Genomic DNA, 13,322 nt, shown 5'->3' on the forward strand with positions numbered 1-13,322 from the left:
TAAAAAATATACTGACTGTTTTTAACATGTTATTTAGAGTCTTGTCCTTTAGGCGGTAATACGGAGGTTTGGGCTTTTTTTTAGTCAGGGTATGTGCATTTTGTTCAATGTATAAAAATTCGATTTTTTCGCGTGCTTTAGGGGAAAGCAGAAATACTAGTTTGTCTTGGCTTGAATTTTAGTGATTTTTCACCACTGCTCTTGGAAGTGAGTGAATATAATAGAGAAAAATGGTAACTATTGCGAATTACCGTATAAAAAAGTAGGATGACTAAATTTGAAAAATGAGCTCGTTTGGTTCGTGAAAAAATAGATTCATATTCATTTAAACAGTTTCTAATTATGAAATTTTAATATTAATGGTCCTATGCCTTTTCTTGAATAAGGCTAGTACCAGACTCTTGTGTTTTATCTTTGTTTGGATCATTAATTAACAAGTTAATTGGGGTAATGAACATTATAAATGATGCGATTACATAGAATAAGTGGAAATAAAAGTACTTTGAGGGAGAAAGGCTGCTATACATAAGTGGTATTGTCATGTAAATAAACCCAGCGGGGGCAGTTGTTAATGCCATTAAGAAATTAATATTTGAGAATCCAAAACATTCTGCCAAATAACAATATGCTGTTGAGTATATACAACTTGAGTATGTAAAAAATATGAAAAAAGATATGATTCTTACATAGTGTGGCAAGTTGAATAAAAACAAAAACGATACAGTAATACCAAGAGTGTTTTGAAGTAAAATTCCTCTCGAGACTCCTATTTTGTCCATTATAAATCCATTAGCTAGCGAAAATAGGAATGAGAAGCACTGTAATGTTGAAAAAATAGTCATTTGACTCCTTACTAATGTTATGTCAACGTTTCCTGTTTCGAAAAGAAAGGTGTCGAGGCATGCTTTAATAGAGTCGGACCTAAATACTGTCAAAGTGAAGTATGGTAGTAATAGGATGAAAAATGATGAATATAACTGTTCCTTTAGTGGTTTGTAATGAAGGGAAGGGGTGTAGTTTATACTTTCTGATTGAGAATCCGAATTTATGTCATTATTCATCGATGAAACTTTCTCAAAGGAATTCCTTGGTATTAGAACAATGGCGACTGTTGCCAATGTTCCACAAATTAAGATAGAATAGATCGACAAAATTGTTCTTAGACTAATACCAGAATAATTATGTAGATAATAAATGATGTAAAACACGAATGCAGATAGATCCCCCATAGTACTTAGGATTGATATTATTTGGTTCTCATGATTAGGAAATAAATTTGTTATAGAAACAACACTGTTAAATATGGGACCTTGCGGAAGACCAATTAGGATAAAACCAAGTGGATATAATGGGAGGCTGGAATTACTAATACAGAACATAAGAATACCGAAAATGAACATAAGTTGGCCTATGAAACCAGTTAATTTTGGGCCTATAGTGTCAAAAAATTTACCACCACCTAAAATTGAGAGAATAATGTTAGGTGCAATAATACCTGCAGTCCAACAAGAAGTAATGTAGTTATCTTGTGCCTTACATCTTGCTCCAGATGGAAGTAGTTCATATTGATTTTGATCACATAGCCATTCATACGCTCCAAGTTTTATCATAATAAACCTAATACAAATGCTTTGTTGTATTGCAGATGTTGTTAAACAACAGAAAACACAGTATATCGTAAGTAAGACATAGCGATTGATGCCATATGGTGTAATTTGTTTCATATTCTTTTCTAACGGTGGAGAGGCCTGATCTTTTTTTTCTTCTACCATTTTCCATAGGAAATTTCAATTGTAGAACTGGACTTGAAAATTATATTCAAGGCGCCAACACAATGTTACCGCCAATTGCTTTATAGTGGAACTATTTTGACTTGTTTGCAATTCCTAATAATTAATGTTAGTTTAGTACCATTAGCTCGTAAAATTCAGGTTGATTTAGATGTACATGCCTTTAATTGTATTTGAAGAGGAATTTATAGATTTGCTTTCCATCTAAAGAAATTTATTTAAAGTTTACAAAACTTTTACTTGAAAGAATAGTGAACTCTTATTCGAATGAAAAGTTCTAGATGAATTATTTGCTTTTGACAAACAAAAATGGTAGTTTGTTTACTTTAAATCGTATTTCTAACTGTTTTTACCTTAAGATAACCAACAATATTTTGTCTGTAAAACATCATTACCCTCCTAGAGAGAGATATTTTCAAAGATTCATTTCAACTAGAATTAATCCGTACAAAGTACTTGGTATTTCAAGTAAGTCTTCTAATGAGGAAATTAAGAAGCGATTTCGCGAACTTGCAAAGAAATATCACCCTGATTTGAATCCTTCAATTGAATCAAAGGATGAAATGAGTAAAATACTCAGGTAAGTAAAATACCAACAAAATAAAAGAAAACGTAATTTTTCTTAGTGCTTATGAAATATTGTCAGACCCTGTTAAAAGAAAGGAATACGATTGCTTAAACAATTCAACAAATGAGGGAAATTTTTTTAGTTCAAACAACTTAGACATTGAATTATCCAATAATTCATGGGCACTTAATTCACTTAAAGATTATATTAATATTATGCAATTTTTCGAGAATTTTGTTGAATTTGGACATAATTTTTCTAGAAAAAGTATCAAAGGGAGTAATATTAATCATAATATAACAATTGATTTTTTTGATTCTGTAAATGGGGTGACACATATAATTAATACGACCTCAAAATGTAAATGTGATAGTTGTAATGGTAATGGGTCAACTGCAGGATCCTCATTTTGCTCTTATTGCAATGGTATTGGCATTGTAAGAACAAAAAAAGGATCATTCACTATGTATTCTCAATGTGAACATTGTAATGGAGTTGGACGTACAAAAGTGAATTGTAAGCATTGCAATGGTCTTGGAACCATTTCAAAACCAAAAAAATTAAATTTGATAGTGCCAAGGGGAACGAAAAGTGGAAAGGAAATTACATTTATCGGGGAAGGTAATTACGGTCCAGGAGGGTACGGCGATTTAATTGTAACTATTAATGTAATCCCTCACCCAAAAATGAGATGGATAAATAACGACATTCATGTAAATATCCCTTTTCCAACCAAAACTACCATTCTTGGGGGTGAGATACAGATCCCAAGTATCAAGGTTAGAGATAAGTCTCTCAGATTATTTGTCCCTGCCAACACAAACCCAAATGTTCCACTTGTCCTTAAAAAGAGAGGACCCCCAATATGTGAAAAGGATGATTTTGGTGACTATATCATACATTTCTCTACTGAAGTTTCGGAGAAAGATATTAAAGAAAAAAATATCACTTCATCAAAAACGAGTAATAATAGTGAATGGAATTCAACAAAAAGTAAAAGGCAACATGAACGTAGAGAAGCAACCTACCCCAGATACCTTTTAGTTTCTGAAATAGGTAAAGCATTTAGCAAATTAATCAATAGATTTACATATATACTGCAGTAATAGGGTATTATTCTTAAGTTTAATGTCGATAAAAAATGATTATTGTAAATGCCCACAATTTTAGGGTGTTAATATTTAGAGCTTTAAATTATTATTTTTTTATCCCCCACACACGAACTCAACGCCTTTCATATAAAAAGGAATATTTTTTTCATAGGATAAATAACGATATTACTGTGTCATAATTTCTGTTTTCAGGAAAAGAATTCGACAGATGACCGTATGTTTGAAACAAATAAGCACTAATGTGTGCAAATACTCAGAATATCACATTTTTTTTAATAGATAAAATCCATCAAATGGAAAAAATATCTTCATTTTTGCATTACGGTTTCTATTAGACTAAAGGAACTTGAATGTAAATGGCAACAACCACAAAGTGACATATCACTCATAAACTGGTACAAAAAACAAGTTTTAGGAGATGTAAGTGATTAAACATACAATAGAAACAGTAGCATTGTTTTTCAAATAATTTTTAGGGTGTTGGATGTGAAGAACCTTCTTTTGAGGAATGTCATTTAATGATTTCAAAAGTAATTGAAGATGGACTGATTCAGGTAAGCTTCCTAGTATTTTTAAATGAGACTTAAATAAATCTAAAAATAGGTTGCAGGGTCATACCAGGATCCTGTTGATGGTATGAATATAAGGCTTTTGAGGTCTAATAAGTTTTTCTTTCCAGAAATTTGGACATGAACAAACAAATTTCACTCTATCCTTAAGCGGTCGTTTTATAGACGTCATGAAATTAATAGTCTGGAAAGCCACAAAAATTGGAAAAAAAGTGATTCAGTGTTCTAATGTTTATTTTAAGTATTTCAAATGAATAACTATCCTGCTAATCAACAGGTATACTTTTCAACTCATAATGCTTTACGTGCAGGTGAAAATGAGGTCCAAAAATTTATATTGTATATTGATGAATTAAGGGGAAGCAAACGAATTTTATTATCAATTTATCCCTTCTATGATTGTCAAATGGTGAAAAGATTAGTTATTAAATATTTGGGTCTTCCGGAGGGGACAAGTATTAGAGATGTCCAGCTTTTTTATAGAGGGGTTGAAATTCCAAATGGTAGGTTCATGCATATTTTTGAAAAACAGAAATATCCCTTGCATTATTCGTTGAGGATGAACGAGTCTGATTTCGGAATTAGAAGTACCGGAATTAAGTGGTCTGAAAAAATACAGAAGCTTGTAATTGAGGTGAAGTTGGCAATGCAAAGAAATGTTCACCCAAAGCTTACATTGGACGGCACTGGAGCCACGTATCGTATGTACAATGCAAAAGGACAAGTAGTAGCAATGTTTAAACCACTTGATGAGGAGGCATTCTCACCTAATAATCCTAGAGGATATCAGGGAAAACTGGGACAACAGGGATTTAGGTCAGGAGTTTTGTCAGGTGAAGGGGCAAGCAGGGAGGTTGCTACTGCCATTTGGGATGCTTATTATCACAACTTTGCAGGTGTTCCAGATACAACCCTAGTGGAGGCATGCCATGAGGCATTTAACTATAACTCTTTGAGCAAAGTGACATTAGAATGGGGTGACATATTTGAGAAGAATAACTTAAATGTAAATAAAGATATCAGTATAAGTTGGAAATTAGGGGCATTTCAGGAGTATGTTTCTACATCCGAGACAGTGGGGAATTTCAATCCCTCTATTTTCGGTATCAGAGATGTGCATAGAATTGGTATACTAGATATTTGCCTGTTTAATTTAGACAGAAATGATAGCAATATTCTTGTTCTTCCAAACCCTCAAAATTACTCTACAAAGGTAACCGGTAATTCATTAAATAATACTTCAAATAGCCCCTATGATCACCCACTAAGTACTCCTGATGGGAAGAGGACGAAGTATAAGCTTGTTCCTATAGATCATGGACTTTGCTTACCTGACGTTTTGGATGTTGCTCAATTCGATTGGATTTGGTACGATTGGCCCCAATCTAAGATACCATTTAATAAGTCTGAATTAAAGGTTATAAAACATATGAATCCGGATGTTGATGCAGAAAGACTGAAAAGAAAGTTACTTATTCGAAGCGAATGTTTAAGAAGTATGCAAGTATCTGTAAGGTGGTTGAAACTGGCAACTTCAATGCACTTGAATCTATTTCAGATAGCCAGTTTTCTCTGCAGGGAAGACCTGGAAATTCCCTCATATATGGAACAACTAATTCAGCTTAGTCTGCAACGTTGTTACAGGGCATTTGATGCTACATCCTTCATTTCTTCCAATAGACTCGGTTATTTGCATATTGACTTGGCAACGTCCGCTATACACAGATCTAAAAAACCTCTTTTTGAACTTCAGGGAAACTCAACCAGCCTCAACAATCCCGGGGCCAGACAACCAGTTCTAGATGACAGTTCGATTGAGTCTTCAATTGAGGACTCTGACTTTTCATCTTCTGACGATTCGGTTATAAAAAGCAAGTTATGGAGATCATGCAAAGGCAAAAGAGATCAAAACAAATCTCCAGGTGAGCAGAACCCAGAGGACGCACTCGAAATCGGGGAAAGTGAACAACTCACTCCATCAGGTTTTCAGAAAAGCTGTTTAGGTGGTATTACAAGGAACACTGCCTATAGAAGTCAACTGTTGCTTGGGTTGGTTCCACAAAATACGACTTGGGCATTACTAGATAGAGAGAACAAACCAATACCGATACAATGGGACGACAAACACTTTGAACGTGTCTTCTTCGATATTCTGGAAAAGGAGATGAAGCACTCCCTGGTTGAAAAGCATCCGGATTGGGAGGAGTATCCTTATTTTGGAGATGAGCTGCTCGTTTAATAAAGTCATCACTAATTGGTAGTAGAATAATGCTAGTATATATAATCTTTTTTTTCTAGTTGTTTATTTCAAAGGGATTCAATGGTTTATATGCCCCAATTATGAGAAGTAGCTCAGGGGAGACTTTTTTTTCGATAAGACCGCCGATATTCCTTCTACAAAGTCCTCGTGGCATAATATCGTCGCTCCTCTCCTTAAAGCCGTCATTCCTGCTTCAACACAAACGGCCTTTAGTTGTGCACCATTGAAGTCGTCAGTAGATCTAGATAGCTCTTGGAAATTTACATCGTTTAAATCAACATTCATCTTTCTGCTGTGTATTTGAAGTATCCTGGATCTTGCTTCCTCATTTGGATGTGGTAGTTCAACTTTTCTGTCAAGCCTTCCGGACCTCAGAAGAGCGGGATCAAGTGTATCAGGCCTGTTTGTTGCTGCAATGACCTTTACACGGTCATCAGAACTGAATCCATCTAGTTGGTTTAGAAGTTCAAGCATGGTTCTTTGAACTTCACGATCGCCACTATGTTCACTATCAAATCTTTTCATTCCAATTGCATCCAACTCGTCAATAAAAATGATTGAAGGAGCTTTCTCGCGTGCAATCTGGAAGGCATCCCTAACCATTTTGGCACCGTCACCAATAAACATTTGCACAAGCTGTGGGCCTGCAAGTTTTAAAAATGTTGCTTTTGTTTGCGCAGCACATGCACGTGCTAAAAGTGTTTTACCAGTACCTGGTGGTCCATACATTAAAATACCTTTCGGAGGTTTAATTCCAATCTTTTCAAACCTCTCTTTGTGTGTCATTGGCAATACAATTGCTTCAACTAGTTCCTGTATTTGCTTATCTAAACCTCCAATATCTGAGTATTCCTCCATTGGTTTCTCATCAACTTCCATAGCTTTTACTCTCGAATCATACTCTGGTGGGAGCTTGTCCAGAATAAGATAGCTATCCTTATTCACACCCACTAAATCTCCTGGTTTAAGCTCAGACTCAGGGACTAGTCCTATAACTGGGAGAAAAACTGTTTGTCTCGATGATGTTTTAATAACCATACATTTCTCATTCTTATCTCCATCGAATTCAACTCCATCATCCTCATTATTTTGGTTTCCAAAGTCTAAAGATTCCACAACATTGGCGACCAAATATGGAAGCTGCTTGTTTAGTTTAATCTTTTCAGTATTGCTCCTAATTCTCTCATTCATCTGCCCTAATTCATGCCTTAAACGGTTGCTTTCGCTCTTCATTAATCTTATCTCGCCGTCCAATAGCCTGATTCTTGATTGTAGCTCAGAAACGCTCAACATTTTCACACTCTCAATAGCGTCCTCTGAGGACCAGTTATCTGAGCCTTCTTCCACTGACATCTTTCATTAAATTCACTACAAAACTCAGAAGAGAAAAAAGGATCTTAAAGTAATCATTCCCCCTCTCCCACAGAAATTTATTTGTAGCCGCCTATAAATTGAATTTTTGTTTGTACTTGTCTATTGCAAATCGTTTAGTACGGAGAAAAAGATTTGGATGTTGCGCAAATTCCCATTGACCTCAAACTTTTATATGTAGATATCCATAACTTTACTTTGTTATTACTCCTCTCATATCTTTCACTTCAGAAACTTCAGGGCGGAATATTATTTTCAAGATACTTTCATACCCCCAGTTGTTTTTTCGTTTTCAAGCAAGAAGCAATGATCTTTAATTGGTAAATTATGGTTTGTTCTGCTACGTTTAATTTAGAATGGATTTTAATGGCGTTGTTTCTTCACCTTGTTTCCTTGAAACTTGATTAACGTTCAACTTTTAGTATGCCCGTTTAAAAGCCCCTGAATATAATTTAAACCATAGCAATAACCTTGCAATTCTAATGAGTATATATTAAACTTTTTAACAATTATGTTGGGAGTAGGGCTGGGTTTTTCGAATTACACATAACTATTTGGAGGGGTATAATTTGAATCTACACAACAATTGGCATCACGATTATTCGAGTGTTTGTATTTTAATTATGTACAACTGTAATTTCGCAATTTATTTACATGTACTCATATACATTATATGGAGTAATTGGTTTCAGTAGCATCAAATATCTATTTCTGTAAACTAAAGAAAAAGGTAATGAATTTATCGTAAGAATTAATTAAATAATTTACAACATAGCACTACCATTTGTACATGGGAGTTAAGAAAATGTTTAAAACTGAATTAACTACTAGTGTTTGGGAGAAACATGGCCAGCACATCATTGATAACTACACTGGATGAAAGAAATGGAATAATATGGTCAATTAATAATGTTATAATAAGATTCATAAAATAATGTTTAATCTTTTTTCTCTCCATGTTTGGTCAAAGTGTAACTAGTTACTCACTTATAGATCAAGCGGTATATTGGAAAACACAATGTAGCACCAAGCGCTCACTAGCAATAGCGCTCAGAAGACTTTTGCCACAACTAGGAGAATTGTAAATGATGTCTTCTTGGTAAATATTAATCCAGAAACTCATATTGCTAGAGAAGTTTTCTCAATTTGAGGTAAGTCTAATATAAGAATGCTTTACTCATATGATGCAAAATTTCCACACTAGTCTTATTTTTTCATGCTGAAAAAAATGGAATGAATGCTGGAATTACCGGCTGATGAGTGTAAGGTTAATTAATGCCTTAATTTATTAAATTTCCTTAGGAGTTCATTATTTTTAAGCAAGAATTTGCAGGATTTTCAAATGATATCCAAAGAAGATCGACAGTAAATGATGAATAAGATAAGTGACACAAGTTAAGCTCTAGTATTTTAAATTGTTTCGTGGCGAAACATACATGATGTTATTCGATTTTTTGGTAATGTCTTGTGGTTTTAGTCAATGTGAAGCTGTCTAATTTTTCATACGCTTCTTTTTAATCCGAGTTTTTTTTTGTTTGGGCTAATAAAAGGGTCATTTGGCAATACGGAATTATTCGAGTTTATTCAGTTCATAATGTGATATGAATTTGTACTGGACATTACTAATATAAATAATGAGGACTAGGCATCTACTAGTCTATAAAATTCAGTAGAATTTCACTCATACCTTTGCTGAGTTTACTTCCTGTGGGGGAGTTTTGTACGTTCTTAGAGCCGTCTTCAAATTTTAGTGCTATATATTTGCGTGGGTTTGAAATAACACTAATATTACATTATAAATCGTTGGAGATGTTTGTATGCGACCTATAGTTGCTATATAGGTACCTGACATGCAGTTTGTTTCTTTAATTTTAGTCTTTTTCTATTTAGACACTTTCTCCATTGACTGTCTTGCACCGGATTACTTCGGCAGTTGGCGCACGGCGGTTTACTTACATCTCTTCAAGAATTTAATTATTAGGTTTCATTGACTAAAAAGAATAGAGAAAATGACATTGCTTAATCTTCCAAAAAGACAGTGGTGTCCTATCCGTGACAGCTCTGTGAGCTTTGAGATGACATATCCTCAGAATGTCTCATTGGTTCAGACCGTTTCTACTTTACAATGTAACCGTGAATACATTGTACATATGTTTTCTGAGATTCCGAGAGTGATACTACTTGAATCAGGTACTCACTGTTATGAAGAATTAAATAACAACTCCAATTGCAGCAGCAAATTGGCAGGTCTTGGAATGGAAAATTTCTCTCTTTCCCAAACGTCCAATAACATAGTCTATACAACCGGAAATGACATTTCGATGGTGAATATTCAATCTGACAAAGTAAGTACACTTGTAAAGGGCGAATTTAGATGGAAAAATGTCTTGTTCAACCCGGAAGATGACCGTTTTTTCGTCGCCTGGAGTGAGAATAGCGTCTATATTTGGAACAGATCTGCATACGAGTTTAACTTAATTCAAGCAGAGAATCAAAAATCCATGATCTCGAAGCCGTCTCAGAGCCACAGTGTTGGTTTTTCGAGTTTCATAAGAGTATATTATGCAAGTGGTGTCAACATTGCCAGATGTAACTTCGTTGGAGACTATATTGTTGTATTTACGAAGAATGGGCTTTATGATATAGTTTCAGTAAACCTATCCCCTGGAGAGTATTTCAGAAACTTTGGAACAAAATCAGTACTTGGTAAAAATTCGATATTACTTGACGTTATAGTGTTTCCAAATATTAAATCAAATGAAGGTTCTGGCATAGTCGACAAAGTTTGTATTTCTACTTTATCAGTTAATAATGACATTTATAAGGTTGAGCTTCTGTCTCTTCCAATTGATGTTGAAAAAGATTGCACTAGTACGCAATTAATTGGCATTCATATTTCAGAGGAAAACAAGTGCATTTCACAGCATATAGCCAATTTTATTAGTCCATTTTGGGATGATTATATTGCAATACATATTTTTAATCAAATTGTAATTTTCTCCATGAGTAATGACTTTTCTATTAATGGTGTGTATTTATTTCCATCTAGAATTCTGGAAACTGCAGCATTCCGTCCTCCAAGAAATATCTCATGGATGGATATTGGGGTAGATGTTGATAAGAAAAAAATGGCAGTAAAGCAACCTATTGAAGTTTTTGTCTCTAATATCTTTGGTGGCTTGGAATCAATAATTGTTCCTTCCTATCAAGCTGATTCTGGTAATGCCACAGAAGATCCCGGAGTTTCAAATGACGCCACCTCAAACCATAAGACAGCGAACATTTCTGAATCAAAGAATGATGTAACTGACGATTACTATTCAGCATTAATGTCAACATCTTGCCTTAAAGTTGATAAAAATCACACACCAAACGGTAATAAGTCTCAATGTAGCAATAATAGATCAGATATTTTATCATCATTATTTGGAACTCTTAATTTAAGTGGAAGAGAGATTGAAAATAACAAACAGAACCCACAGTCTTATGTAAACGGCGTTATGGAAAGTAATCCCAATGATTTAAAAGATAAAAACGAGTTGCTAGCAAAGGATATAAAAGTCATCCTACAAGATTTTATCCACGGTCTCAAAGACTCACTTTTGGAGATTGTAAACGAAAAAATTTCTCCAATTGAAGAAAGCATTAAGGAGATAAAATCGCTTATATCTGAAATTCATGGAATAAAAGATGGAAATAAGAACACTTTGAACTCGATAAAAGGATTAGAATCATTAGTTAATGAACATAATAACAAGATTACAAAGAAACTTGATACTGCAGACAGTAAAGCGGAGAAAATGTTAAAGGAATTTAAGAGTATCAACGAGAAACTCAACAAAAAAAATAAGAATAATGATAGTAAGAATGGAACTTCAATTGAGGAATTCACGCGAGTCATTGCAGATTCATTCGAGACCCTGACCAACGTTGTCTCTGATTTACAATCAACAATGAGTAGATTCGAATCGCATATAAGTACTTCATCTTCAAACAATTCATCTTCAGATAATAATAAAGTTCCTGATAAATCAGAAAATAATGAGATTGAAGCTCAAATAGAAGACGCTCTCAATCAAAAGCAATACGACCGTGCATTCGCCATTGCAATATCAGCGGACCAAACCTCAATAACATCTCAATCAGAAAAGGGTTACTTTCACAATGAAGAATGTTGGGTACTTAATCTCTCTCAAAAGTTTGATCCATGTATTTGGCTAGACAATGAACCGTTGCCGATAAGCTATCCTGTTATTCTAGGTATATGCAAAATTCTAAGCGACACTGTGCCGTACTTAATAATCTCCCTTAAAGACCTATCTGGTACTGCACAACAGAATGGAATTTCGGATTTAAAAATGAGGATACTTTGGATAAAAGAGACAATTCATTGCTTTGAACCATTCACAGATGCATTAACGCCTAATGACATTATTCAAATACTTAATGAAATATCAGAGACCATAAATAAATGTATCAATCTGATAAATACATTTTCGGAAGGCACGCAACATTCTAGTCAAGTACCGGTATGCTTTGTTGACGGCTCTATATTGAGCGATATAACCAGCATATTAAGACAAATTAGGAGGATCACTAGGAATATTACATCTAATTTGAAGTAGAGGAAGTAATCTTTTTTTCAAATACTTATTCTTGTTTAACTCTGGCGCGTGAATTTCCACCCGCGGTCCGGCTTCGGAGAAAATTTCCAGGGTGGTGTGTTCTCAACCTGGAATTTCCGGTCATTGCGAAGTGATTGTTGACAGATGTTATTAGTTTGTGGGCGTTTATTTCGACTTGAAATGGCGTTTGATGGACTTGTAATTGGATTGCTTACTTCCTTGGAGGTGCAACGGTTGTCTTTGTGACCTTGAGAGTCCCGTATGCACGTCTGATTCCGTGAGGTGTTGTATTGGTATGGTATCCATAACCTTAGATAAGCCATATTGTATGACCACGGTGCGACGTTTGTTGCGTGGGATGCATGGTGACTTTATTTGTTCGCCTCCCCGCGGTTTTAGCGTATGTTAGCCTCCGTTGGTTCGTGGCGTACAATGTTCGGTTGCTTCGCGGCCGCCGTTTTGGAATTCTTGGCTGTGGGGCAACTTGAATGTAGTTCAATACTTTCTTAAATTTGCTAGCTTGTGTTTTTATGTTATCATCTTAATTTACATAAGCAGGGAGTTAGAAGCTGTGGTGAGGAGGTCCGGGTAAAGGCGTTGTTTCCGCCCGTCCGGGCATTGTCCACCGCTTCCGTCCAGACGACGTCCTCGATGGGTTACTCACATGTGAGTGGGGGTGTGACCCTTTGATTTCTGTCGCTTACTTTTGAATAATCGGACATATATATACTATGTCGCGTTTGGCCGTCATGCTCTCAGTGGTCTTGGGTTTCCACGTTTCTCGTTTCAGATCATCCGATCGTCGTGGTAGGGGAAGGTCCTCGGTATGTGTATGGGGGATGCCATTGTATGTAACTCGTGGTTCTCTTAGTCTGAGCTTTCTCGCTATCTACTTGATTGGTTCACTCCTGTTTTCGAGGCGTCTTTACCCGATTTCCCTCTTGCATTTTCAGCCAATTCGCTAAGATAGTAACCTGGTTGATCCTGCCAGTAGTCATATGCTTGTCTCAAAGATTAAGCCATGCAT

At 35.2% G+C, this 13,322-nt stretch overlaps 6 protein-coding genes across 6 annotated transcripts; 4 read left to right on the top strand and 2 right to left on the bottom strand.

Moving 5' to 3' along the window:
• Positions 1–365: 365 nt before the first annotated feature.
• Positions 366–1,772, bottom strand: FG379_003182 (uncharacterized protein; the record flags this gene model as incomplete). Its single annotated transcript, XM_067328840.1, has 1 exon — positions 366–1,772. One exon carries the CDS (start codon positions 1,770–1,772, stop codon positions 366–368), a length of 1,407 nt encoding a protein of 468 aa, XP_067184980.1.
• A 299-nt stretch (positions 1,773–2,071) lies between these two features.
• FG379_003183 (uncharacterized protein) lies at positions 2,072–3,464 on the top strand (the record flags this gene model as incomplete). The annotated part of the gene is made up of 2 exons (XM_067328841.1): positions 2,072–2,370; positions 2,417–3,464. 2 exons carry the CDS (start codon positions 2,072–2,074, stop codon positions 3,462–3,464), a joined length of 1,347 nt encoding a protein of 448 aa, XP_067184981.1.
• Positions 3,465–3,678: 214 nt separating this feature from the next.
• FG379_003184 (uncharacterized protein) lies at positions 3,679–4,163 on the top strand (the record flags this gene model as incomplete). Its single annotated transcript, XM_067328842.1, has 4 exons — positions 3,679–3,684; positions 3,750–3,890; positions 3,947–4,024; positions 4,074–4,163. The coding sequence occupies 4 exons, from the start codon at positions 3,679–3,681 to the stop codon at positions 4,161–4,163; spliced, it is 315 nt and encodes a 104-aa protein (XP_067184982.1).
• A 126-nt stretch (positions 4,164–4,289) lies between these two features.
• On the top strand, positions 4,290–6,278 carry FG379_003185 (uncharacterized protein; the record flags this gene model as incomplete). The annotated part of the gene is made up of 1 exon (XM_067328843.1): positions 4,290–6,278. One exon carries the CDS (start codon positions 4,290–4,292, stop codon positions 6,276–6,278), a length of 1,989 nt encoding a protein of 662 aa, XP_067184983.1.
• Positions 6,279–6,377: 99 nt separating this feature from the next.
• FG379_003186 (26S protease subunit regulatory subunit 6a) lies at positions 6,378–7,652 on the bottom strand (the record flags this gene model as incomplete). The annotated part of the gene is made up of 1 exon (XM_067328844.1): positions 6,378–7,652. One exon carries the CDS (start codon positions 7,650–7,652, stop codon positions 6,378–6,380), a length of 1,275 nt encoding a protein of 424 aa, XP_067184984.1.
• A 2,027-nt stretch (positions 7,653–9,679) lies between these two features.
• Positions 9,680–12,295, top strand: FG379_003187 (putative coiled coil; the record flags this gene model as incomplete). The annotated part of the gene is made up of 1 exon (XM_067328845.1): positions 9,680–12,295. One exon carries the CDS (start codon positions 9,680–9,682, stop codon positions 12,293–12,295), a length of 2,616 nt encoding a protein of 871 aa, XP_067184985.1.
• Positions 12,296–13,322: the final 1,027 nt, after the last annotated feature.

The sequence above is a fragment of the Cryptosporidium bovis genome (assembly GCF_009768925.1).
Source record: "Cryptosporidium bovis isolate 45015 chromosome Unknown contig_6, whole genome shotgun sequence".
Lineage (NCBI taxonomy): Eukaryota > Apicomplexa > Conoidasida > Eucoccidiorida > Cryptosporidiidae > Cryptosporidium > Cryptosporidium bovis.